The sequence below is a fragment of the Pteropus medius genome, unplaced genomic scaffold (assembly GCF_902729225.1).
Source record: "Pteropus medius unplaced genomic scaffold, Ma_sr-lr_union100, whole genome shotgun sequence".
NCBI classification, from domain to species: domain Eukaryota; kingdom Metazoa; phylum Chordata; class Mammalia; order Chiroptera; family Pteropodidae; genus Pteropus; species Pteropus medius.
Genome location: NW_024349799.1, coordinates 17,471,442 through 17,498,177, shown reverse-complemented (window position 1 = coordinate 17,498,177; position 26,736 = coordinate 17,471,442). Strand labels below are relative to the sequence as shown.

The 26,736-nt window shown below is 54.0% G+C and overlaps 3 protein-coding genes across 10 annotated transcripts in view; 2 read left to right on the top strand and 1 right to left on the bottom strand.

Moving 5' to 3' along the window:
• The first annotated feature begins 4,799 nt into the window (after window positions 1–4,799).
• On the top strand, window positions 4,800–7,292 carry GGT6 (gamma-glutamyltransferase 6). The gene is made up of 4 exons (XM_039886436.1): window positions 4,800–4,930; window positions 5,533–5,735; window positions 5,824–5,937; window positions 6,247–7,292. The coding sequence occupies exons 1-4, from the start codon at window positions 4,800–4,802 to the stop codon at window positions 7,290–7,292; spliced, it is 1,494 nt and encodes a 497-aa protein (XP_039742370.1).
• A 1,366-nt stretch (window positions 7,293–8,658) lies between these two features.
• Window positions 8,659–23,017, top strand: MYBBP1A (MYB binding protein 1a). 4 transcript variants are annotated; one of them, XM_039886424.1, is made up of 26 exons: window positions 8,660–8,912; window positions 9,107–9,202; window positions 9,942–10,025; window positions 10,128–10,202; window positions 10,304–10,411; window positions 11,345–11,520; window positions 11,682–11,849; window positions 11,974–12,091; window positions 13,384–13,679; window positions 13,961–14,071; window positions 14,646–14,771; window positions 14,985–15,152; window positions 15,242–15,341; window positions 16,420–16,516; window positions 16,643–16,794; window positions 17,140–17,223; window positions 17,314–17,463; window positions 17,556–17,729; window positions 17,820–17,977; window positions 19,170–19,422; window positions 19,634–19,768; window positions 19,849–19,917; window positions 20,639–20,752; window positions 20,942–21,100; window positions 22,016–22,164; window positions 22,346–23,017. In XM_039886424.1, exons 1-26 carry the CDS (start codon window positions 8,706–8,708, stop codon window positions 22,923–22,925), a joined length of 4,107 nt encoding a protein of 1,368 aa, XP_039742358.1. In that variant the 5' UTR covers window positions 8,660–8,705; the 3' UTR covers window positions 22,926–23,017. The 4 variants fall into 4 exon arrangements, with proteins under 4 accessions (XP_039742357.1, XP_039742356.1, XP_039742358.1 ...); XM_039886425.1 differs by having other exon boundaries at window positions 8,661–8,912; window positions 20,942–21,043; XM_039886423.1 differs by having other exon boundaries at window positions 8,659–8,912; window positions 17,140–17,463; window positions 20,942–21,043.
• Window positions 23,018–23,384: 367 nt separating this feature from the next.
• SPNS2 (SPNS lysolipid transporter 2, sphingosine-1-phosphate) overlaps window positions 23,385–26,736 on the bottom strand; it is a 35,968-nt gene continuing 32,616 nt past the window's right edge. The window contains exons 10-12 of one of the 5 annotated variants that reach the window (XM_039886426.1): window positions 26,316–26,414; window positions 25,514–25,560; window positions 23,385–24,979 (exon numbers count right to left, since the gene is read on the bottom strand). In XM_039886426.1, coding sequence (XP_039742360.1) covers window positions 24,502–24,979; window positions 25,514–25,560; window positions 26,316–26,414 — 624 coding nt within the window. In that variant the 3' untranslated portion in view covers window positions 23,385–24,501. Of the gene's footprint in view, window positions 24,980–25,513; window positions 25,675–26,065; window positions 26,230–26,315; window positions 26,415–26,736 lie in introns of those variants that run through there. The other 4 variants (XM_039886429.1, XM_039886427.1, XM_039886428.1 and 1 more) reach the window with 4 other exon arrangements.

Here is a 26,736-nt window from a genome sequence, read left to right as displayed (position 1 = left end):
GGTCTAAAACACACTCTGCCTGGGAGCCAGCAGGATCAGGAGAGTACATACGTCCCCCTTGTCCTCTAGGTTTCTAAGGCCTTTGAGCCAGTGTCAAAGTGCTCCTACCTAGCACCATTTCAAGCACATATGCTGTCTGCTGCCCTCTAGGGCTTCCTAGATATATGTGCATGCGTCCGTGTTAGTTGTAGGCAAAAGCCACATTTCTGCCTGAGTTAAATATAAGATAAATTTATGAAAGGTATGTGACCCAGAAGGCAGATGGTGGTGGGTTATTTGAGAACTGGCTCAAGGGCTATGCAGCCAGCAATGATGCTCAAAATCATGCTGTGGAAATGTTGGGAAGGCACAGCTGTTTCTGCTTCATCTGGGCACCAAATGCCACAGCGTGTACCCCTGACACTGAACATTAGATACCGTGTTGCCATAACTCTGAGGCAAGATTATGAAGGTGTATTGCTATCCTTACCAGGTAAAAACAAATGACTTCTGGATTCTCTGCTTGTTGAGACAGAGAATAAAGCATTTAGCAGCTGCAATTCAACTTACCTCTTATTACTATGGTTGACCCTTGAACAACATGAGTTTGAACTGCATGGGTCCACTTACATGCAGATTTTTAAACTGTATTATTTTTAACTGTATTTTCGATCAGTGGTTGGGAACCTGCATATGCAGAGGGCCGACTTAAGTTCTATGTAGATTTTTGACTATGCAGGAGTGGTGGGGTTGGCACTCCAAACCCCTGCATTGGTCAAGGGTCAACTGTATCTCTACTTTAATTTTCCAAGATCCATCTGTCTTCTGCATTATGCAAAGCCCTAAAGTAAGTTGAAATATGATAGGATTCAGTACCCCTTCATCTTTCAAGTCTTTAATGGTAGCATTCATCTTTGTAATTCCTCCAACAATGCAGTATTGATTTTGGTTTACTATTCTGCTTATAGAGCAGATACTCCAGAGGCATTCACTTAGCTCTTGACACAGTAAAGTCTCTTACTCTATGAATCTGAGAAACAACGTAAAGATTTTGAGTCACAGAGTATATTTATTCCAACTGCATAGTCAGAAAGCGTGGAAGTAGCCATAGGATGTGTGGGGAATTCCACCAGACCTACAAATTTCCCTTTGTCACTTAACTATTGTAAGTCCCCATTCTAACTAGTGGACCACAGTGGCATTCAGAAATTATTTGCTTAGAGCTAGCATCCAATAATCCCTAAAACATATGGCTATTTCTCTTTCCTGAATGCACAATTTCCCTAGCAAATAGTAAATACTCATTCTAATACAGATAAATGCACCTGTGAGGGTATTAGTATAAGCAGCAATTCTCAAACCTGGCTACAGATTGGAATCACCTGGGTAGCTTTAAAAACTGTTGCAATGGCTGAATCTCTTCCAGAGGTACTGACACCATTGCTGTGTGACTGAAGGCGGGCAGCACAGTGGTATTTTTTTTTTTAATCACCGGTAGTGATTCCAGCTGCAGAAATTACTGGGCAGGGGTTAGATAAGGAAGTGGTTCTCGGCCTTGGCTGCACATTGAAAACAGCTGGGAAGAATTAAGAAAAATGCCAATGGATCTCCAACCTAAAGACTCTGATTTAATTATTTAATTGACCTGTGTGGGTAATAGGATTGTTAAAGCTCACCAGGTGAATCTAATGTGCAGGACCATTAGGATAAGAGAATAAATAAATAATGAAATGAGGGAATGGATGAATCTATAGTCCTACACTTTAGACTTAGAGCCACCCTGTGAGTGTGTGTGTGCATGTGTGTGTTTGCGGGGGTGGGGATTATCCATATCATTTTAGCATTGTGATATTGAGGCTCATACAACAGAGAGCATGGAACTCATGTATTTTGGAGGTGTCCACTCTGTACCAGGCAGTGGCCTAAATGCTTTAAATGTATTTTCTTGTTGAATCCTCAAAATAACCCTAAAAGGATAGATATTGTTCTACACTTTTTACAGAATTGGAATCAAGACTCCCAGAGGTTAAATGACTTGCCTGCAGACACAAAACGAGTCAGCAGCAGATACTAAACCAGACTCAGGTGTCCTGAAGCGAATGCCATTCCCAACTCCTGCTGAAATGTCTGCCTCCATCTGCCCTTGCAGCCACCTTGGCCTGACCACCATTCATCCCAGAGCCTGTCTGGTGTCTAATTGGAGCTGAGCTAACAGGCATCTTTTGGGGTGTACAGGCAGTGCCATCCAGGCCCAGAGCTGCAGGAGTGAGAAGAACCACAGAGGAGAGGCCTCCATGACCCCATCGGTGGAAATCTTGGTCCCAAAGAGCTTGTTGGGGCACACTAACATCAGAAGGATCTCGGCTGGACAGGGGACAAAGAATCACGTCTGCTGGACAAAGGGAGCCAGCACTCCGAGCCCAGAAGCCAGGCTGAGAAAGAGGCAGGAGACAGGAGCAGCTCAAACACAAAAGGCCCAACTGCCTTTGCTCAGGAAGGAAGGTCTGGCCTTCATCCTGAGACTATAACCTTCCCACATTGTGTTCACAGGAACTGAAATCAAATCATTTGTATGAAATGAGAGGAGATGGTAATTGCAACCCCCAACCCTTGGCAAAATAAAAGGTGGCAACCTATGCTGGTATCTCCATTTGGTTTGTTTGTTTGTTTGTTTGTTTGTTTGTTTGTTTTTGTTTTTGGTCCACAGAATCAGAAAATCTGGAAACCAAGGGTTTCTCTGGGGGTTTGGCGATGGGGAAAAACAGGAAACAAGAAAGTGGAGACAGCAGGTGTAGACAACAATTATTGTAGATCGATACTACTCAAAGTGTGGTTCCAAGACTGGTGGCAGCAGTGGCACCTGGGAGCTAGAAAAGCAAATTCCTGGTCCCTACCCCAAACCTACAAATTCAGATTCTCTGGGAATGGAGCCTGGCAACCTTATTTAACAAGCTCTCTAGGTGATTCCAATGCACACTAAAGTCAGAGAACCACCACTCTAGCTGCTTGTGAAGAGGCCAAGAGAAAGGGAAGTGGCTGGAGAGCCAAGTGAGATTTAAAAATGATTTTTGTGATGGTTGTTCTAATATAGAAAATACTTAAGCTTTTTTTAAAGTTTTTTATTGAAATACCAAACACCTATAGAAAAGTGCACACATCATAAATGTACAGCTGAATACATTTTCACAATCAGCACACTCGTTACCAACACAGGATTAAGAAACAGAACATTGTCAGCATCCAGAAGCCTTCTCATGCCCGCTCCCACCACCTTCTGACTTCTTATGGCAGAGACTAGTTTTACCAGTTCTTGTACTTTATATAAATAGAAGCAAAAATATGTACTCTTTGGTGCCTGGCTTTTGTCATCTATCAGTGTGTTTGTAAGCTCTATCTATGTTATGGCGTACAATTGTATATCTCTTGTTCTCACCGCTGCAGAGTATTCTACTGTGTGATTGCACTACTCACTCTACTGATAATGGGTGTGTGGGCATTTTCCAATTTGGAACTGTTCCGATTAGTGCTGATAGAGCATTCTAGGACAGCGGTCTCCAACCTTTTCGGCACCAGGGGCTGGTGCTCCTATGAGAATCTAATGTCTAATGATCTGAGGTGGAGCTGGGGCAGTGATGCTAGTGCTGGGGAGCAGCTGCAAATACAGACGAAGCTTCGCTCACGTGCCCGCAGCTCTCCGCGTGCTATGTGGCCTGGTTCCTAACAGGCCACGGACTGGTATCGGTACTGATCCTTGGCCCGGGGTTGGGGACCCCTGTTCTAGGAAGTCTGTTAGGCACAAACTTAAGAGAGGAATTTATAAGGACTGGACCATGTTTAATGACTGAGAAGAAAGCAGTAGAGAAGATGTGAAGCTACAGAAAGAAGGAGTCAGTGAGATAGCGAAGTCCAGAGGCAAAAGGCGGGAGGCGTTGGCCAGAACCACAGGCAGGTGGTGGCTTTGCTATTGCACCAGATGGGAAAGACAGAGCAATGTGGAACATGGGTTTGTAGTTGGGGGTGGATATGGGGAGCTCCTTGCATCAGCCTTGATTTGTCCATGTGATAGAGGAGGCAAGGTTGTCCACTCAGTATACAAGTCAGAGAGTTCAGGGGAGGGGAGTGGGAGAAGGTCTGAAGTAGTCATAGTAGTCAGCAGAAAGATAATTAGAGAAAGAATGAGACCAGAGTCCATAATTTGTCCTACGATTTTGCCACAGAACAGGTCCTTGTGAATCCTAGAGAGGGAAGGAATTTGGAAACTCATGGTTTCCAGGCAGTGGCTCCCTGAGAGGTCTGTGGTGCCACCTGCTGGATAAGAGCCACACGATGCGTCTTCGCCACTAGATGCTCCCCAGATAAATCCAGACCCCTGGAGGGGCCTCAGGCTGAGCTTTTACTCCAAGAGACCAGACACCTCCACATCACATGCTGAGCCCTGATCCAAGCAACAATGTAACCGTAGTTCCAACCCAAGCTCCACTTTCCCTAGATTAGCGTCCTGAACAGGCCAGGAGCTCCAGGGTCTGCATCCTCTAAAGAAAGGGAGCCAGCAAGCATCCTGGGTCTCAGGACCTACGACTGTAGGTCGTAGGCTGGGCTCTTCCTACCTCCCTGAGCTGAATTCCCTGCCATGAGAACCCCTGGGCCCTGGGCCCTAATGGGGCAGGTTCACTTGGAACCTCCCTGGCCCCATGACCTGCCCAAACCTGTTTCAGATTCCACACCACCCCTCCCCAAGGCTGTCTCCACCGCCCTGGCTCAGGCAGGGCCTCCTGAGACTCAGCTGGGAAGGTTGGCAGGCAGGAGGGCACCACAGGGCCATGGAAGCCACAGCAGGCCCCGTGCTCTACCAGAAGCTGCTGCTCTCGGAGCAGAGCTTGGAGTCTGAGGAAGAAGGGGAGATTTCAGAGCCACTTATTCATGACCCCTGGAGGCCCCAGGACTCTTCTGGGTGAGTCAGGGAGGGATCTGGGCACCCAGCAACTCAGGCCTGAGGCTGGTAAGTCCCTCTCTCTGGGGCACCTAAGGGGGGCCAGACAATCCTGAGCTTGGCTCAGCTCTGGGAACTTTCTGGTTAAATAGGGGGAACTGGGGCTGCAGCCCCAGACCTGGCCTGAACCAGTCAATCCAAGGTCTGTGTGTCTGAAGGAAAATTTGTACCAAACCAGCCCTGCCAGCTGCTCTGTCGAAGGTTCCCAGCCCCCATCCCTTTGGGCAGGAGGCACCTGCTGAGCTGGTTGGGGCCTGACTACACCTGGCTGAGCCCTGCTTCTCAAGCCTGCCAAGACCTTGTCGGGCCTGCCTACCAACTGGCTCAATCCTGCCTCTCCAACCTTCTTTCCAGAGACTTTGTCCCTATCCCTAACTGTCCTCAGTTTCCCTAGTCTTCATGTCTCTGTCCACACTGCGCTATCTTCCAGGAGGCCTTTTTCCTTGGCAAACTTTTACTCCTCTTGCGAGCAAGATCAACCTTTGGGGAAATATTCCCTGGGTTTTCCTGGGGCTCTTGGGTGTCTATCTGCCGGCCCTGGCTCAAGATACCACTATCTGCAGAAAAGATGCTGGTGCTCGGCCCGGGGCCTGGGCCCAACTAGTCGCCACCCTGCTGCTATTGGCTGTTAGCTTCTCCCTGGCCACATGGCAACTCTACACCAGGGGTAGCTCTACGGAAACCGTGGGCTCTGTGGCCCCTCCACCCCATGGGCACTCCCACCACCCCGGCGTATACCACCACGGTGCCATCATCAGCCCTGCAGGTCAGTGATGGGAGCAGCTCAGGAGAAGGGAGGGTATGGGGTCACTGGTTCCAGGCCCCTCCACATAATAGTCCCTTCCTTGCTGCAGCCATGTGCTCCCACCTGGGCCAAGAGCTGCTTGTCGCCGGGGGCAATGTTGTGGATGCCGGAGTTGGAGCCGCTTTGTGTCTGGCAGTGGTGCATCCTCATGCCACAGGTCTAGGTCAGTGACCCACAACCCCAGACAGTGACCCCAACCCTGGGTGTGATTGGTGACCTGGACCCTAGGCAGTCAGTGGCTCTGCCCCCAAGGCTGGTTTGTGAGCACGACCTAAGACTTGAGCAGTAGCCCCAACCCTACACTGTGACCCTTGATCCCAGGTCCCTGTAATCTTGACCCCAGGTCAGTCTCCAGGCTTAGTCAGTAACTCTTGACCCCAGGCTAAATCAGTGGTCCTTCACCTGGGGCTACTGAGTGACCCTGACCCTAGTCAGTGCCCTGACCCCTGTATGACCCCTTTATCTCCCTCAGGTGCCATGTTCTGGGGCCTCTTCCACAATAGCTCCTCAGGCATTTCAACTGCCCTGACGTCAGGCCCAGCCCAGACTTTGGCCCCTGGCCTTGGGCTGCCCTCAGCTCTACCCACCCTGCGCTTGCTGCACACACACTTCGGCCGCCTGCCCTGGCCGCGTCTGCTGGTGGGCCCCACCACCCTGGCTCAAGAGGGCTTCCTGGTGGACACACCCTTGGCCAAAGCTCTGGCAATCCAAGGCACAAAGGGACTCTGTCCACTACTTTGCCACACTGATGGGACCCCCCTGGGCCTTGGGGCCCGAGCCACCAATCCAAAACTGGCAGATGTGCTACACAAGGCAGCACTTGCCCCGACCCCAAACCTTGCTGGGGATGCCCTACTGAGTTTGCTAGCCAGAGACCTGGGGCTCGAGGGACCCTCAGTTGAGCCCATGCCTACTTTGGAGCCAGCACTGCAGCTACCTTTGGCCCAGGGCATCCTGTTCACCACCCCTAGCCCCTCAGCTGGCCCAGAACTGCTGGCACTGCTGGAGGCAGCCCTACGGTCCAGTGGGCCCCACCCTGACCCGTGCCCACCACCCCTACAAGTTACTGTGACCCCTGTGAGCAGTGTCCTGGCCACCGTGGACAGCAGCGGCTCTGTGCTCCTTCTCACCTCCTCACTCAACAGCTCCTTCGGCTCTCGACACCTGTCCCCAAGCACTGGGATTCTACTCAGCAACCTGGTAGCCAAGTCTGCAATTAGTACCTGGTCCTGCCCCCTCATCCTTCGTGGTAGCCCAGATGACACAGAGGCCGATGTGTTGGGGCTGGTGGCTTCAGGGACCCCTGCAGTGGCCAGAGTCACAACTCACGCCCTGCTCAGCCACCTAGCTGGGCCCCAAACTCAGACCCAGCACCAAAACCAGAACCAGGCCCAGCAAGGATCAACAGAGAGCCCTGGCGCTTGTGGCCAAGAGACTGTGCTCCAGGTGGCAGCCCATGCAGAGCATGCCCATGTTTCCAGTATCCCCAATGGCTGCTGCCCCTTTCAGGGGTTCTGAGTGGGCAGGGACAAGAGTTGGCCCAGGCAAGGGCAGAGAGGGCCCAGCAGCAATGAAGGGCATAAAAAGTGTATATCAACTATGTGCTCACTGCTGGCCCTCAAACTCCGGCTTGGTCAGTGACTTGGATTGGCTCTTCTCAGTTAAGGAAACTAAGGATAATCAGAAAAGAGCACCAGGGCTTGGGGCAAGCCCTGAGTTCAGATCCAGCTCTGGGAAGGAAAGGCGGAAGAATGCCAAACCCCTGCCTAGGCTCCGGGACCCCTGGGCAGGTCAAGCAGAGCCTGGGGTACTACTGGCATCTCTGTCCTCCCCTTCAGGCCCCCTTCTTCTGATTTCCCTCAACGAGGCTGGAAACAAAATAAAGATCAAGTCTCCCAGACGCCATGTCCCATTCCTCCTGCTTGGTTAATTTCCCATAAGTCTTTGAGGCACCTGGTGTCAAGGCTTTCCTGATAGGCAGCACAGGAAACTCTCCTCCAGAGAGACAGAGCCTGGGCATGTGTCTTTTGGTTCCTCCCTGCTCTGCCTACCTCCCTCCTAGGGCACCATGTATACAAGGTAAACGTCTTAATCTCACTTTCTAAAACAGAGAGCAGAGCAAGGAAATGGTTAAGTGTGTCAGTAGGAAGTGCCTCAGGGGCTTGGGTACAAAAGCAGTTAGAGCTGAGTCTCTGGAAATTAAAGGCCAGATTTGCCTCTGACCTCCCCAACTCCCCTAAGGCTGTGGCCTCTCTGGACTACAACCTTCCAGAGACAGCTTCTCAGGTCAACAAGCAGGGGTGACCAATAGCATCCCCCCCACACACACATATTGTAAAAGGTATCTCTGATTTAATAGAACTCTTGATCCCACCACCTTCATCTTCTCCTCCAGTAAAGAAAATTCTTCCTCAGCTCAGTTAATTGGACCACAATCCACCCGCTTACTTTAGCCCCAAATCTGGCATCTCTCTCTTATTTACTCCCTCCACATCCATCATCCGCTACCAGCTTCGAATTAGCTGGACTCTGACCTGTTCTCATAGTACCCTGGTCCAATCCACCACTGTCTCTAAGTGTTCCTCCTGCTTCTACCTCTGCACTCTTACAATCCATCCTCCGCACACAGCTGCAAAATAATCCTTTAAAAATGTAAATAGAATCAAGGCTTGCCCCTCCATAAAACCTTTCAATGACCCCATCACATTAGAAATAAAATCCAAACTCTAGATCTCCGAGAGAAAGCAGAAGAGCCAGGCCGCCCCTGCCACGCCCCCGCCACGCCCCCATGCCCACCCCTCGCCCACCCCTCGCGGCCTCTCCCGGCTCCGCCCCGCTGAGGCTCCGCCCCGCAGCCAACCCAATTCAGCGCGCTTGCGCTGCGACCTGACCCGGAAGAGGCTGTCTTCAGAGCCCACGTGTTCCAAGAGCATGGCGGAGATGGAAAGTCAGGACGTCGGTGAGCCTATGTCTCTGGGAGAGGGAACGAAAAGCAGCGTTCGGCCTGCTGACCGTCATGGCCTGCTGAAGCACAGTCGCGAGTTCTTGGACTTCTTCTGGGACATTGCGAAGCCGGAACAGGAGACGCGTCTTGAGGCCACGGAGAAGCTGCTGGAATATCTGCGCACAAGACCAGTGGTAGGGTGGCGATGCCTGGGGCAGGGTCTGTGTAGGTCTCAGCAAAGATGTGGCGGCGGGCACCAGGAATTGGGACTGGGGACACGTGGTCGCGAACCTGGATGCCCAGGTGAACGCGGTCCGAGGGACGAGAGTGGGCGAGTGCGGTGGGATTCTTGCCGCTGGTCGACCCGGAAATGTGCTTGGTTCCACAGGGGTCCGAAATGAAGTACGCCCTGAAGCGCCTAATCACTGGGCTCGGGGTAGGGCGAGAAACCGCTCGGCCCTGCTACAGTCTAGCCCTGGCCCAGGTGAGACGGTCACTCCTGGAACGAGCCTAGCCACGCTCAAAACGGTGGGGAATGAGGAGGGCAAATGTCTCAGCTGCAGAAAGAGGAGTCAGTAGTCCGAGGGAGAAGTTGGGAGTGGGAGGGTGGCATCTGAGCTGACTGGAGGTGGCCCTAGTGGAAGTGGAGAAAGTGAGCAAGGCCTGTCTACAGAGAACCCCCAGCAGGTGGAATGGAAAGTTGAGCAGTTTTCTTTTTGATGCATGGGTTGACTGGCTTCTGAGGTACATTTACTGAGGGTAGTAAGCTTTGGAGTGGATCTCCTTTCCTCTGCAAGGTTCAGGACCCTCCGTTTCCAAGGGGCACTCAGCCATTTACCAGCCACCTCTGAGGAAATTAGACAACTGGAAGGGCAATAAAGATCAGTCCTTTAAGATCAGCCTAGGGGGAGCTCAGAGCAGGCTATGGGGATAGTGTCCAGGAATCTCAGCTGAGCAATCTAGGGGCCAAAGGAGGTACTTGCTGTAGCCCAGCTAGGCAGGGGGCAGAGACAAGATTCAGCTCCACCTGAGCAGCATGTTCCATCATTAGCACTTCTCAGAGGGCAGTGAGCAGCTTCAAAGGCATTCTTGGGGTGAGAGCAGGGGCCTAAGGCTTCTGGGCAGAAGCTGAAGGGAGATGTTGGAGGAGGTTGAGGTCTTTTGGGATGTGGCTGGGCCACTTGCCTGAGCTCCCCTCTCCCTCCTGTCATGACTCCTGGCAGTTGTTACAGTCTTTTGAAGACATCCCCTTGTGCAGCATCCTGCAGCAGATACAGGAGAAACACGATCTGCAGAAAGTTAAAAAGGTGAGAGTTAGTGGCCCCAGGGAGGTCAGCAGCCCTAGGGTGGGGAATTCTTGGGCCCTTGGAGAATTCACCAGTTCACCGGCTCCTGGAATCCTTTTCTAGGCAATGATGAGACCTGCTCTCTTTGCAAACCTGTTTGGGGTGCTAGCCCTCTTTCAGTCAGGCAGGCTGGTGAAGGTAAGAGCTTTGGGGGCACAGGAGGTATGTGGACTGGCTTGGGAGTGGCGGGGGACAGTGGCATGTCCTACTTATACCCTCTCCCTCTTTGTGGGTACCAGGACTCAGAAGCACTGATGAAGTCAGTGAAGCTGCTGCAAGCCCTAGCCCAGCACTACAACCACTTGCAGGAGCAGCCCCAGAAGGCCCTGGTGGATATCCTCTCTGAGGTACAGGCTTACTGGCTTTGGGCCCTAGGGTAGTGCTGCTCATTACAGACGTGGAGAAGACACAAGTTAATACATGGAAAAGTTCTAAAGCAGCACTGCCCCATAGAAAAACAAGTGTGTGATTTGACAACTTTTTAGTAACTGTTGGAAAGGTAAAAAGAAACATTTATAGTTTAGTAACATTTAACTTAACCGGTATATCTGTTAGGTTGTCGAAATGATTTAAAGTATTATTTCAACATGCAGTGGTATAAAAAGCTGTAGAAATAGTTTACGTTTTTCTTGTCGTATTAAGCCTCCGAAAGCCAGTATGTGTTTTACACTTACAGCAAATCTTCATTCAGATTAGCACGTTTCAAGTGCTCAGTAGCCACATATGGCCAGTGGGTGCCATATTGGACAGTGCAGTTCTAGAACAGCCCCTGGCATGTGGCAAGTATATTAACATGTTTGCTATTGTATTGAGCAGAGTTGACCCCTTAGGGACCCCCACTACCCTACTTGGGAATGGAAGTAGGCTAGTACCTGGAACCCTTTGCTGCTGAGGAAAAGGCAGGGACAGCAGTGTCATGGGCTCCAGCTTTCTGCACAGCCCTGGCCACAGAGCCAGAAGGACCTGAATTTGAACCCTAGCTCTCCACTTGGTGCTTCTTGTATAAGAAACGGGCTAGTCCTGAAAAACCCAAAAGAAGAATAATTAAAACAGTGGCACTTGGCCAATTAGCATCAGTGGGGTGCTTGTTTAAAAACCCAGCTTCCTGGAACTTGGGAATTTAAGCTTTTTAACAAATGCCCTCTGATGATTCTGATGCCTAACAAAGTGGGTTGTGGCTCTCCCACCTCAGACTGGCACTGTGCCAGGGACCTCTTGGGAGCTCACTTCAAAGGATGCTGTGGGGGAGCCACCCTCCCTCAACCTGTCTCCACACCCAGGTCCCGGAGGCCACATTGCAGGAGGTCCTGCCAAAGGTCCTCAAGGCTGACTTGAATTCAGTACTTGGCTCGCCTGAGCACCTGGAGCTCTTCCTCTTGGCCCAGCAGAAGGTGCCCACGAAGCTCGAGAAGCTGATGGGATCAGTCAACCTATTCTCGGATGAGAATATCCCCAGGTGTGAGGGAGGTGGGTGGGTGGACTCCCTGGGGCCAAGGGGCTGCATTTGGCTATCTATAGGTATGTGGTATGGCCTGGGGATGTCCCTGCTGCTCTGGGAACACCGGTCCTTATCTGTTCAGTGGGTGCCCCCTGAGTCATCCCCTCTGCCCTCCACAGATTGGTGACTGTGCTAAAGATGGCTGCCACCTCCGTGAAGAAGGAACGCAAGCTGCCTGCCGTGGCTTTGGACCTGCTCCGCCTGGCACTTCAGGAGGACAAGTTCCCACGGTTCTGGAAGGAAGTCGTGGAACAAGGGCTACTGAAGAAGCAGTTCTGGCCAGCCAGGTATGTGATGTGCTTGTCCGCTCTCCACCCCTCCTTCTCTGTTAAGCAGTGATGGACCAGAGGTCTCAAGATCCACCCAGGGGAACTGAGGGCTCTGACCAGATTTTATCATGTACCCACTTAGCTACCTGTGTTTCCGCCTGCTGGGTGCTGCCCTGCCCCTGCTGTCCAAGGAGCAGCTGCAGCTGGTGATGCGAGGAGATGTCATTAGACATTACGGGGAGCACATGGTTACTGCTAAGGTGGGTGCCACCCACACAGCCCAACACTGCCAGAAAGGGCCAGGCAGTGGGGCTGCTTCCTGCCAAGGGGTATGGGCTGTCTCAGGAATCAGCCAACTTCTGGAAAAGAGGGCTACTCTTTGGTCCAGTGTTGGGTCTTCCTGTCTCTGGTCCTACCTGGATTGGGCAAGCATAGCTGTTGTTGGGAGGGGCCTGGGACCTGGGTGTCCCTTGCCTTTGGGTAAAGTGAGCTATCTGAGCCCCCTGCCCCTTCTTTCCCTCTGAATGGAATTTTGACAAGGTCAGCCCATCTGCTCTCAGGCCCCTCACCAGAGACATGAACAGCCTGTGGTCTATCCAGACCTCCATCCACCTTTGTGTTACAATAAGGAGAGTAGTCTTCATCATCAGTGTTGTTCTGAGCGCTGTCCATGCATCCTACACTAAGCTAAGCACTCGACAAGAATGTCTGTCATGTGGTAATAAGAGCATGGACCAGACTACCAGGTCCCAGTCCTGGCTCCACTGCTCATTAGCTTTATGACCTTGTGTAGTTTGCTTCCCTTCCTTGTGAGACAAGAGGAGCAGTGCTTCCTCAGAGTTATGAAGATATCCAGTTAATACCCACCAGGCACCTAAAGCAGTGCCCACTGCACAGGACATGCTCCTGAGCTTGTTCCTCTCACCAGCTCGTTTCCCCTTTACGAGCAGCTTTGGAGAGCCGCGTTCCTATTAGAGTTCTGGGCGAGGGACAAGTCACAAAGTAGAGAGCAGTGGTGAAGAGCGTGGCTGCAAGGCCAGGCTGACTGGGTCCGCATCCCAGATGTACCATTTGGAATGACTTCTAAGCTTCTTTGTGCCTCACTTCTATAAAATGATAAAAGGAGGCCTACTGCAAAGGGTCGTTATAAAGGTGAAACAAGTTGCTACACAAAGACATGTTGCGTGGTGCCCAGCACACAGGAAGCATACAAGAGGGATTAGGTTTTAAGTCTCACAGCTAGGAGTTTACAGAAGTAGGAGTTGAACCCAGGTCAGTTTGATGGCCCAGTCGGGACTCTGAACCACTATTCCGCCCTGCCTCGAGCCCAGAAAACAGCCTGCCCTGATCTAGTGAGAGGTGGGAGGGAGGGGCCTTCTGGGGTCGGAGGTGAGGTCAGAGAGGCCTTTATGCCAGGCAGAAAGAAGCATTAGGGAGATAGGGCAACTCAGCCTGGCTGTTAGAAAGGAAGGAGGCTTCCTGGGCTTTGGTTTACCCTGATGGGTAAAAGGCTGGCAGGAATGTTGGACAATGCTGTGCCTGACTCTTGCAGTTCCCAAACCAGTTCAAGTTTGCTCCAGAGATGAATGAGTATGTGGGAACCTTCCTAGAAGGCTGCCGGGATGACCCTGAGCGACAGTTGGCTGTGGTAGTAGCCTTCACGTCCGTCACCAACCAGGGCCTCCCAGTCGTGCCTACTTTCTGGCGGGTCGTGCGGTCCCTAAGTGCCTCTGCCCTCAAGGGCTACGTGGCCTGGCTGCGGGACATGTTTCTCCAGCCTGACCTGGACTCCTTGGTGGACTTCAGCACCAGCAACCAGAAGAAAGCCCAGGATGCTTCACTCCATGGGTGAGTGGGCCCAGGGATTGGGGGTGAGGAGGGGCCTAGGGCTCAGGAGTTGGCTTCCTGGGCCTGCTGAGCCCAAAGACCAGTATCACGGTTCCATGGAAGGGCGGAAAGGGGGAGGAGGTGAGCCTTAGCTCTCAAAGAAGGCTCAGTTTCCTCCCGTGTGTTCACATGCTGGTGTTCAGTGGGTAGAGATCTCGGTATTCCAGTCTCCAAAGTGAGTTAAAGGAGTACCATTTTTGCCATCTCTAAATGGCTCTTGTAACCTGGCTTCTGCTTTCCAGGCCTGAGCGTGCTGTGTACCGGCTGCGGAAGTGGATCATTCTCCGCATGGTCAGCATCGTAGACAGCTTGCACTTGGAGAAGGAGGAGGCCTTGATTGAAGAAGTGGCCAGGTGTGAGACATGCTCAAACCTCAACTCCCTATGGGTGGGGCTGCCAAAGAGTTGACCTCTTGCCTAGTCCTAGTTTGGGTCTCCCTGGAGCCAGAAACCTTGGGGTCAAGTTGTCTATGGGAAGCAGGCAAGCCATTCCTGCCCCTTAAGCAGAAGAGGATCTAGGAGAAATTTCTTGGAAGTCTGTGAAAGGAACAAACCCAGGAAATGTGGGGCCGAAGAGGCCTCAAAGGCTCAGGCTGTCACCACAAGCAGCCTCTGTACATCCTCCGACAGTGTCAGGGAAGCCTCAACACCAGCCTCATCTGTGCCAGGTGCTTATTCAGCCCTCAGTACAGTCCCAAGAAGGAGCCACCTGTGTTAGTAGAAGTGATGGTGTGATTTGGTTGAGGCCACACAGCCTTGTGTCTGGTTCCAAGGGAGGGATGCTGGATCAAGATTTGAGAAATGTCCACTTCTCATCAAGAAGTGTGGCCACCTTCTCCTCCTGTCCTTCAGTGGTGCCATCTGAGGAGAGGCTGGTAAAAACAGGTGGCACTAACCTAGGCAACATGGGTTGCTCTACTCTCCCCAGGTTTTGTTTCTTTCACTCATTCTTTGAAAAAAAGAAGCCCACATCCCAGATCCCAGAAACGGAGCAGCAGTTCTCCTTCCCTATGGAGGGCCGGGCCCGAGAGGTGGTCAGCAATGCTTTCTTCAGGTGGGCCGTGGGCAGCGTGGGAGAGGTCTGAGAGTGGGTGAGCAGGGTGGGAAGGCGGCCTTGAGGATGCTTGCTTTCTCCAGTTCTAAGCTGGAAGAAACTTAAGGCCCGGTGAGTTCTAGTGGGTCAGGGCGTGGGGCGGGAGGAAGATGGCCATGTTCACTGAGATGGCCATGTTCACTGACCCAGCCCATGACCCTGACCCCAACCCAGCCTGCTGCAGACCCTTAGTACACAGTTTAGGCAGGCACCGGAGCAGACCCAGGACAGACAGCCGTGGACCTACCGCCTGGTACAGTTTGCAGATATGTTGTTGAACCACAGCCGCAACGTGGCCCCCCTGGCACCCTTCACTACCCAGCAGCGCCAGGCCTGGGACCGGTGAGGGTCAGGATTTCCAGGGGATGGGTGGGGCACTCTGGTGTCTGACACTAACAGCAGTGGCCTGAGAGCATACCCATCTTGCCCAGGATGCTGCAGACTCTGAAGGAACTGGAGGCTCGCTCCTCAGAGGCCAAGGCCACTGCTTTCCAGCACCTCCTACTCTTGGTGGGCATCCACCTCTTCAAGGTACGGCCATCTAGAAGGGAAGGAGTTAGAGATATGGGGTCTGGGGCATGACAGGTTTCCTCTTGAGAGGCTTGAGGGCTTTGCCAGGAAAAGCTCAGGGAAGTTGAACTGGCAGGTATCCTAGGCCAGCTGGTCCTGGATGGAGCTTAGTGCCAGCAACTCTTGACCCTCATGGTTTCTTCCTGACTACATTCTCATTTCTCCAGAGGTTTTCCTCTCACATCGTATGAGGCTCTTACAAGGCTACTTTGGGTCTTAAGTAGTCTGAGGAGATATTGCTTCCTTCTGGCCTCTTGGTTGTGGATCTTGTTCCAGGCCCCAGGAACTCTAGGCCCAGCCCGTGAATGAGTTGTGTGGGTAAAGGTTAGCCATGATGCCCCTTCTGCTCCTTAGCATTATGCCTTGGGGCCCTGGTAATTGGGGACACGTTTTGAGCCTGTCCCAGACCCTGGGATATCTGAGCTTGACTTGGACCAAGGGTGTGTCAAACTACTGAATAAAAGGTGCCCAGCTACGGCCAGGAAGCTGGGGACAGAGACGGCCAGGGTTCTGGGCTCTTATTCTGGCCTTTATTCTATCACTCCAGCCCAAACATTGAAGCCCCTTTCTGTATTAAGAGGGAAAAGTCTGCCTTTGTAGTACCATAATCACAGAGACTGTTTTCAGAGCCTCCTCTTCATCCCCCAAGGATGGTCAAGGAGGGTGGGTGGCAGGAGTCTGGGCATATATCCAGCAAGAAGGGTTAAGTCAGTTTAAATTAGTTAAATTAGTGATATTCGAGTTATTTGTAATAATGTTGAGCCAGGTGTGGGAGGAAAAATCTAAAATTTCGAATTGTGAGGCCAATGACCCTAACATGAAGTTGGGCTCCATGTTCCCTGAGGTCTCTCAAATCCAGTGACTGCATGTTAGGTGTCAGGTCATCACCTGGTTCTAGCTGAAGTCCTCTATTCTGAATGGTGTGGGTAACTGGCCAAGGCAGGTTCTGATGCCAGCTGCTCCCACTTGGTTAGCCCTTCCTTTAACTCAACAAAGGCTAGAAATGGGGCCTGGCTCCTGATTTCTGTCCTACCCATAGTCTCCCACAGAGAGCTGCGATCTCTTAGGTGACATCCAGACCTGCATCAAGAAGGGCCTGGGGGAGAAGACACGCCGCACCCGCTCCAAGGCCACCAGTAAGTAGGTCATTGTTCCTGAATGGGAAGGCATAGGGGAAGGAGAAGAGCATGACCTGGGCACAGTAGGGACCCAGATTTGGGCAGCTGTGCCCTGCCTAGACTCAGCCCTCTCCCCACTTGCAGATCCCCAAGAGCCACCATGGGTGGAGGTGCTGGTGGAGATCCTCCTGGCCCTCCTGGCCCAGCCTAGCCACCTGATTCGCCAGGTGGCTCGGAGCGTGTTTAGCCACATCTGCTCCCACCTGACTCCACGTGCCCTGCAGCTAATCCTGGATGTAAGTTGGGACCTTTGGGGAAATGGCTCCCGGGATGCGGCTGTCCCAAGTACCAGGCTGCACCAGCACTATTGTATCAGCCCATTGTCCTTACTGTAATCTGCAGAGCGGGTGGCGGCCTCACTCAAACTCTGCTGTTGTACAAGCCTGTTCAGGGTGTGCTGAGTGTTCATCATGTCTGTCAAGGAGGTGCTGGCCCTGGGCATTGGAAGATGTGCCCCTTCCTCCTGGGCTCCATTTTTCTCTCTTGACCAAGACTGGAAGGGGCATGTTCAGGGAAGGCAGTCAAGAGGGCCCAGTGGTCTGAGGACGGTAAAGGGTCAGCTATCTGTGAATACCCGGCAGGTGCTAAACCCAGAGCAGAGCCAGGATGAGGATGACAATGTGGTGGTCACGGACGATTCCGAGAAGCAGCTAGAGGATGAGGAGGTACTTGCCATCGAGGGGCAGGGCAGGGTGGGCAGACACATGGTGAGCAATGGGGAGGTGCGACTCCCCGGCACCCGTGGCCACCCACAGGACAAGACCTCGGACAGTGAGGACAACAAAAACTCTGAGAGTGAGGAGGAAAGCAATGAGGAGGAGAGTGACGAGGAAGATCGGGATGGGGATGTGGACCCAGGCTTCCGGGAGCAGCTGATGGCAGTGCTGCAGGCAGGGAAGGCACTGGTGAGCAGAAGCTGCGGAGGGGCTCCTGTCCCTGTCTATGCCTTCTTGTGCCTGCGGGAGCCCAGGCCGCTTACTGGGCATCTGTTTCTTAGGGTGGAGTGGACAATGAGGATGATGAGGAAGAGGTGGGGGATGAGGCCATGATGGCTCTGGACCAGAACCTCGCCAGTCTCTTTGCTGAGCAGAAGCTACGCATTCAGGCCCGGAGGGACGAGAAGAACAAAATACAGAAGGAGAAGGCACTCCGGCGGGACTTTCAGATCAGGGTGAGCCTGTGAACCAGTCTAGTCACCTGCCTCTCCCCTTCCTCTGCATGCACTCCCACTCCTGGCTGAGCCCACCTGTCCTGGTCACAGGTCCTGGACCTGATCGAGGTGCTGGTGACCAAGCAGCCCGAGAACCCCCTGGTCCTGGAGCTTCTCGAGCCGCTGCTGAACATCATCCGGCGCAGCATGCGCACCAGCAGCACCAAGCAGGAACAGGACCTCCTGCACAAGACCGCCCGCATTTTCACGTGAGTGCAAGCAAGGGGCCACCAACATGCCCCAAAACCAGAGCTCGAAGGAACACCAGGCCTTTGCAGTTTCCCGAGTAGGAAAGGTAGGAGCCAAGTTTCCAGCGTTGGCCCACTTGGCTCTCAAGGCTCACTGCTCTGCCCCGGAATCATGTGTCACTTACTAATACACACAGCCCTTAATTCATCTATCTGTTCTCTGACACTTGGCAAGCATCAGCTTTCCACCAGACCCGCCCTCCTCAGGGGCCCCCAGTCCCATCTCTGCCCTCAGGGTCACTGCTTTTGGGAAACCAGACTGGTCTTTTGGAAGTGACATCCTGGGGCTGTGGTGGGGGTTGAATAGGAGACAGTGGGAGTGCAAAGTGGTGGAAGCACTAAACAAGTGTCAAGGTGCCAGAGAAGGCCTCCTGGAAGGATGTCAGCAGTGCTGGGAGCTATAGAGTTCATCGGGCCCAGAGGCCACAGGGCAGAAAGGGTTCAGAAGGAAGCTCGTCAGATGCAGCTGGAACATAAGAGGCCTCAGCATGACCAGGGGCTGGTTTGCCTTTGAGGAAATGGACAGCAGCATGGGCTGCGCTAGAGCAGGGAGCCCCGCAAGAGGGGTGATGTAGGTGGCAGATACAGACCTGCCTTCTGAAGTGCAGAGATGCTGGGGGGAATTGAAGGCCTAGGGACTTGAGATGCGGAGTGCATAGCATAGAGAGGTTAGTGAGGGTGTAACAGATAGTGCATCCCCCAACACTGCTCCCTTGTGAGCCCTAGGCCACACTTTCTGAGCTAGTTCTCCGCATCACCGGCTTGAGTGATGTTGGGCTTGTTCAGTGTCCTGCCTTTCATCCCTACTCTGTTCGCAGCCTTGCGGAGCCACACAGTGTTCTGAGCACACAGACCGTGGTCTTGCTTTACAAAGGACTTAAAAGCCACTGTCCCACAAGAGACATGTAGACAGGAGATGTGGACCATGGTGCAGCTTCAGTTTAGGGAGCCAGTTTCCCCGCTGGCTTGTCCTCAGCAAATCTGTAGGTAGCCTTGGGCCTCCCTCTGCATCCTTAGATCCCGTTTCTTCTCTAGTTGTCTGTTTTCCTATGAAATGGAACTTGGGACCCCTATTCTTGGGGTTGGCTCTGCTCGGCAAGGAGCAAGGGTAGAAAGAATGTTGTAACCCGTTCTGCCCCTTACTACCCCACAGACATCACCTGTGCCGCTCCCGGCATTATTGTCATGATGTGGGCAACTGCGTGGAGACTCTGTACACCCAGGTAGAGCGTCTGGTGCAGCAGGCTAGTCACCAGGCCGACTCTTCCATCTCTCTCTACTACTTCAACGCCTCTCTCTACCTGCTGCGGGTCTTGAAGGGCAACACTGCTGACAGTTCCATCTGTAAGACCCAGAAGAAGGAGAAAGCAGGCACTGATACCAGCACTAAGCCTAAGGGCCCCAAGGTGAGCAGGCCCTGGCCCAGGAAGGCTTGGCCTAGAAAGACAGTAGATAGGAGCAAGTGCCGGCAGCAGGCCGGGACCATCGCTCATTTCACAGATGGGGAGTTGAGGCAATGACTTCCAAGAACCCAGCTTTCAACCTTCTGAAGGCAGCCAGGCTCTGTTCCCATACCAGGGACCCCTTCTCCCTGGCATCACACCAGCTCTCTCTCAGGTGGCCCAGGCTACCAGCTGCTTGGATTTAAGCCTCGTGACCCCAGTCTACTCATCAGCACTGAGCTCCTTCCTGACCAAGCGCAATAGCCCACTCACCATTCCCATGTTCCTCAGTCTCTTCTCCCGGCACCCGGTGAGTGTAGGGGCTGGCCCACCCCTTGGAGCCCCGGCTCAGCCTAGTCCCCCATCTCAACCCTGTCATTCCCTCCCTAGGTGCTCTGTAAGAGCCTGCTCCCCGTTGTGGTTCAGCATGTGACAGGCCAAGTGCGGCCCCGCCATCAGGTAAGGGCCTTCCCAAATCCTAGCTCAGGGCCTGAGTTACTCACCTGACTCATTTTTGGACGGGTATTTGTTAGGGCCAGGAGTGCTGCCCTGGTGAGGGTAAGGGTGGGACAGGATGGCCCAGCCAGGCCCAGCCCAGCCCAGCCCAGCCCAGCCCCTCTGACCTGGCCAGCCCATCCCCTACTGTATAGTTACGGGAGTGTAGGCGGCTTTGCTCCTGCTACCGCCACTTCCCATGTGGCCTGAGCTCTCTGACTCCTTAGCACTCACAGTCTGACCTGCACAGAGGAAGCCCCTGTCTGCTCAGGGTCTGGGCTGACATGTGAGCCCCAGGGTGGGTCGGGGGAGTAGCCAGGAGGGGGACAAGGGGGCTGGGAAGGCTGGAGGAAGACAATACTGAGAAGTAAGAGTCAGATACTGTCTCAATCTGGATTGCCACCTCTGTCTATTTAAGAGCCCTTGCTTTCCCTTCAGGCTTTCGTTTCCCCGCCTACTTGAGAAGGTGGGACAGGAGTAGATGATTACTAAGCCCAGAACTTTTGTGGTAACAACCCAGGCAGGTTGGACCCAGAGCAGCAAGCATACCCTCACACACAGCCTAAAGTTGCCGTGGCCTTAGTAGATGCTCAGCAGGCTCCGAGAGCCCTTAGGGTCCCCTATGGTTTCTTAAGCCTTGGCCACACACAGCGAGGCTTCTGGCAACCACATTTCCCCACCCCAGGCCCAGGCCTGCCTGCTGCTGCAGAAGACCCTGCCCATTCGGGAGCTGAGACTATGCTTTGAGGACCCTGAGTGGGAGCAGCTGGTTGGTCAGATCCTGGCAAAGGTCACTGAGGTAAGAGCCACGGAACTCCCTCCCGTACCGTCAGGAGCCAAGGAGCAAGGATTACTGGGACCCTAAGCCTGGAGGTGGGTTTGGGGTTGCCCCAGGAAGCGTTTCTTCCCTCGGGGCTGTGGGCTCTGGTATGGGAAATGGCTTCAGGCAGCTCTCCAGAGTGGCTCAGCCTGACTGCCTTCTCCCTAGAACCTGCGGGCGCTGGGTGAGGCGCAGACCAAGTCAGAGCACCTGAAGGAGCGGTCTTCCTTGGAGCTGCTCAACGCTCTTTTCCGGATTATCAATCATGAGGTGAGCCGTGGGCTCAAGAAGGAGGTCACTAGGCAAGAGGGACCAGTTTCAGCAAAGGTAGGGGCCAGCCGGTGAGTCATGAGGAAGGTTCTGAATGCCAGGGGAGGAATATGGGCTGTTTTTATTTGGGTGGTTAGAGAGCCACGGACATAGGAGATTGACCTGGGAGGGGAGAGTGCCACACCTGTGTCCACGCTGTCGTACCCCAGTAAGAAATCTGAGAAAGGGCTGGGAGGGCTGAGGACCATGGGAGACAGTGAAGAAGATTCCTGGTTGGCAACTATTAGGAGGGAGCCAGGTTTCCAGGCCTGCAGAGAAGGAGCAGGGAGCCATCAGAATTGGGGCCAGAAGGCAGCTGTGGATGAGTGTCTGGTTCCCTCCATCTGGGCCAGAGAAAAAGGTTTGGGAGTCCTTAGCATAGATACTGGTCAAAACCCATGTGCAGGGCAAGCTTTCTGAGAAGTAGTAGAGGGAGGAGACAGGGCCTTGGCCAGGGCCTTGCAGAACAGCGGGCAGACCTGAGAAGCAGTGCTTGGAGTGGTAGTAAAAACCCAGGAGAGTGGAGTGTTCTGGAATCCAGTGGGTTTCAAAAATAATCCATTCAGTATGTGGCAGGGAGGGTGAGATGGGAAGAAAGGTTCTAGCCACCTGAGGTCATTGCATGGTGTTCTCAAAAGTGAGTGGGCCAGAGCTGCCAAGGGGAGGACTGAGTGGGTGGTGAGGAATCAGCTTGGGCCTTCTGACTCTGGGAAGAGGGAACAAACATGGCACCTGGGGTTCTTTTTTCCATTCCTAAGGTACAAGGAACTGTGATTTACAGGCAGAAGCAGTAGCCAAGGGTCAGAAGGGGACATGGGGTCACTGGAGAGGCAGCGATAACTAGGCTAGGGTGGGAGGACTGGGGACCAAGAGCTGGGAAGAGGCCCTGCTTCCCATCTCCACTGCAGCCACAGCTTTCCCACTCCTCTGCAGAAGCTGACTGTGGACCTAACCTGTATCCGGAGCGTGCTGCAGAGCCAGCAGCCAAACCTGCAACAGAGAGTGCAGCAAGGAGAGCACTCAACCGGGTCTAGCCGCCTCTATGACCTCTACTGGCAGGCCATGAAGATCCTCGGAGTCCAGTAGGTTCAGGGAGGAGGACACACACCTTGGGGGGGACTGGAGAGACCCTCACACTGCCCACATTCTGATGTACGTGCCCCAGTATGGGAGCTTTGGGCAGTTTGAGGTTACCTGGGACCAGAAGTGTAGGTCACTCGTGCTCTCGCTGGTCACTGCCTTACTTTGCTCACTTTCTCCTAGGCGTCCCAAGTCAGAGAAGAAGGATGCCAAGGAAGTCCCCAGTGCCACGCAGAACCCCATCAGCATGAAGCGAAAGAAAAAAGGTTTCTTGCCAGAGACCAAGAAGCGCAAGAAACGCAAGTCTGAGGGCACCACACAAGAGGAGAATGCCAAGCCTACATCCATCAGTGGGGACCAGCCCCCCAGCACCGGCAAGAAGAGGAAGAAGAGGATGAAAGCTAAGGTCGCGGCCCAGGCCCAGGTCAATGGGACTCCTGCTGCCAGGAGTCTTGCCATCAAGAGTCCGGACCCAGAGCCCCCTGCCGCAAACCCCAGCACCCCTGCCAAGACCCCAAAGCTACAGAAGAAAAATCGGAAGCTGTCCCAGGTGAATGGAGACACCTTTGTGTCCCCTACAGAGCCTGCTGGCGAAAAGCAGCATCAGAAGGAGCTGCCCAAAAAAGGGGTCTCAGGCAAGTCGCCACACTCGGCACTGCCGCAGAAAAAGGCAAGATTGTCTTTGGCCAGCAAGAGCCCGAGCCTCCTCCAGACTGGGGCCAAGAAAAAGAAAGCACAGATGAGGAAGGAGAGAAAGTCCTGAGTGCAGGCCTTGCTCTTCAGCCCCTCCCTATCAGCCAGAGAGACTCCTGTTTTTTAACCATGATTTTAATAAACAAGCCACTGTGTGAGGTACTACCTTCTGGCACCGGGGATGGAGAGGGTTTGCTGTCAGCCTGCTGGGAGGTATTGCTGCAGCAAACACAACCCGAGTCCTTTTCCACGTAGTCCCAGGGTGGGTGCAGAGACCTTGGCCCTGAGCTGGGCCCTCCCTCTGCTCTCTGGCTGGTCTGTTTCTTAGCCCAGAATACAACTTGAGCCGTATGGGGCTGCAACTTTAGCCCCCGGTGATGTGGGCCAGGTCCAGGGCTCTGGTGATGAGGCGGGTCTGCACAGGTAGACACTGCCAGTGCAGTGCCAGCCACCACACTGGCTGAGCACAGGTGTGACCACTCCTCGTGCCCCCCACCCCTGGGCAGCTTTCCTACAGGAGCCACCAGGGCATGATTTAAATAGGTTTATTTCTTCATTTACAAGAGGAATATATTTGGCTTCTCTCTTAAGACTCTTGAGATTCACAATCAGCAGCTCTAAAAAATAAAGGAGCAGTTTGGCTTCCGGAAGGAAGAGGAGGCAACACTTGGACCTGGTTCTTGTACAACAAGAAAACATTGCTGGGGCCCCAGTTGAGGCTGGGGTGGGGGTAGGTGCCAGGCTGGTCTTTGAGGGGGTCCCCCCTTGTTAGGCCCCCTAGGGTACCCCAGAGCTTGTTGGGGAGTGGGTATTCCACTAGCTTACACACCACTGAAGCCACACCAGCCAGTAACTACAGGGCAAAGAACATTGTCTAAGCTAGCTCTTAGAGTCTCCTACTGGCCACAAGGGGCCCCCACAACTGAACCACCTTGATTCCAGCAAATGTGCAGGGAGGGAGTATGGAACAGAAGGGATATGATAAGCTCCACGCTGGGGGCCAGCGATCTGGTGTAAAGTTGGCAGCTGTACCCTGTGTGTGACTATGAGAATAGCATGGTGTATGCAAAACAGGACTACAGGGGTGGTCAGAGGCTGGGGGCAGTAGTGGGCTGTGTGGAAATGCACGTGAGCAATGGCAGCCAATGTTTGGGTGGAGGTGGCTCTCGCCAGGCTATTCCCTGGGTCAGGAAGCTTAGAGGATGGCTGCTTCCTCTGGAAGCCACAGCCCTGGCTACTGCCCCATGGATTTTGGGAATAAATAGTCCCCTGGGCCCTGCCTCTGGAAAGGGCCAAGCCTGGGGCAGGCTTCTGTGGGGGCTCCAGGATGAGATGAACCGCAGAGGTTCTCCAGGGTCTGTGGGGGGGACGGGCAACCCCCAAAGATCTCGGGCCTGGGGGCCCAGATGGTATATAACAGCCACCAGGGCCTTCACCCCTGATGGTGCCAGTTCTCTGTTAGGATGGTCTCCACCTGGAAGACCAAGTGAGATCCAGCCTGAGGCAGCAGAGACAAGTGACCCGCCAGGTTGAAAAATGCCCGGTAACTTGGGTGCCCGGGTCTGCCAGGTTGAGTCCAATGTCCCCAAGGTCACAGGCTCAGCTGAAAGGATGCAGTCCTCACCTACCAGGCCCTTCAGAGAGCCTCAGAGCCTGAAATGCCACCCTGAGGCCCGGGCTACCTCTTTGTGCAGTCCAGGAGCTGTTGGGTCTTCAAAGTTGCAAACAGTGCTTTGCTGGGCAAGCTGCATGGGAAAGGCCAGTCCACTGGCCCCACGGTCTGGGGAGGGCAAGGACTTGCCCAGGATCACATAAGCTGGTGACAGGCCAGGCTCTCTCCACATCCCCAATGGAGGGTGTCTTCTCGCTGGGCCCCAAGGGCCCTGCAGCCCAAACCCAGGGCTGGGGGTCTGTCCAACCATGTGGCCCCAGCATACACAGCCTTCCAGGTTACTTGAGGACATGGCCTCTTCTTGGATCCACGGCCACTCAGTCTCAAACCAGAGAGGGTGGGTGCCCAGCCGTGGGTCACATGGAAAGCTGGACGGCCCAGCAGGGCTGGGAGGCTGTAGGCTACTCCCTAGACTAGGTGGGAGGGAGGGCTCTTCATTGTCCCAGAGGCACCTGGAGGGAGGAGGATAAAAGATCAGAAGTGGAGCTTCGGGAGGGGCCAATCTAGAACTTCCCTCCTTCATTTTCCTTGTTTGGAAAGATGCCTTTCTCTGGGCTCTGGGGGTGTGAAAGGGGTATGGGTCTACTGGAACAGGGTGCATGGGGGCGGGCGGGGCGGGGGGGCGGCGACCTTGGGTCTTGCACTGCTGGGAAGTGCAGCCCCCAGAGGCTAAGCTCAGAGGAAGGTCAAAGTAGGAGTCAGGGCCCTGGCACCTCTAGGAAGATTAGGGATGTCAGAATCCAGGACAGCACAGTCTTGGCCAGTCCCAGCCCTGATCTATGCCCTCAGCCCTTCTGAGGAAGGAAGAGGGAGGGTGCTGATTTACTGGAAGAGGGAGCCTGCCCCTCTTCCCATGGATCCTCCAGTCCATTTAGGCACCATTTCAGGAAGAAGAGCAAAGTGCTGCCCTGAGTGCTCTCTCTTCCCTAACCCCCTCTTCCCCTCCCACAAAGAGCCCACCCTCAGGCCCCCTGGCCTGCACTCACCGCCTCAGACCTTCACGGATGCAGGTGGCATCACCAGCTCGTTCACCCTGGGGAAGAGACGGGCGGGGGTCAAGGTGGCGGATCAGCGGGGACCGGGCCCAGGCACTGCTCTGGAACATCGCATCACGGAGGCCGGCTGACCGGACGTGCTGGGCAGGGACCTCGTCAGCCCCAGGGGGAAGTGGGAGAGCCCAGGGGTGGGGAGAGGAGAAAGAAAGAAGAGTAAAGAGGAGAGGAGAAAGAAGTCAGAAAATGAGAGGAAAAGGAAGGAAAAGGGTCCCAGCTCCGAAAACATTTAGCTCCAGAGAAAAACCTAAGTCTAAAACCACCAGAAACAGCCTGATCCACCATGGGCTCCCACAGCTCCCAGGCCTTCGCTGGGTATGGGATGGAGGCTTTTGAACTGGAGGCAGCATCATAAGGACAGGAAGGCTTGCGGGCTGGTCCAGGACCCCGGGGGAAGGGGACAGGTGGTCCACCCAAATCACCCTCCCACCACCCCAGGCAGGGCTGTGGCAGCAGAAGCAACAGGCCCACCCCACCCCCACTCACTGCTGCTCAGCCTTGGCACGGTCACTGAGGAAGAAGAGAGCAGTGGCGAGGAAGAACATGCCACCCAGGACCACGACGAAAGGGCAGAGCATGAGGGCATAGCCCAGACTCAGGAACTCCCAGAGCGGGGAGTCCTTGGTGCTCTGGCGGATCAGGTCAGAGATCTGCGAGGATTGGGGATGGACGTCAGGGCAGGCCCACCTACCAAAGCCCATCACCCACCACAGCCGCTCAGCCCTGGGGGACTCACAAAGCCAATGAGGTAGGGGCTGCCGGCATCCCCCAGCAAGTGAGAAGTGAAGCTCTGCAAGGCCACGGCGGTGGCCCGTCTCGTGGGGATGACCACATACTGTAGAAGAGGTGGCAGGTCAGAGGCCAGAGGAGTCAAGCTCACCCACCTGACCTCATCTCTGGGGTCAGGACACTTCTGAAGCCCTCACACCCTCAGACCCCTTCTGCCCTGGTGTGTTAACACCTCACTCCCCTGGGCCCTTCCCTCTTCCTACCCCATCCTCCATCCAGCAGGGCTCTCTGCTCATCTCCAGCTCATGAGACCAGACTGCCTTAGGTTCTGCACTGGGCTCTTAGCGGGGAGCCAAGTGCAGTGGTTATGGGAAACTGAAGCCCAGAGGGACACAGATCACACACGAGTCAGGGAGCACTAAGCCCAG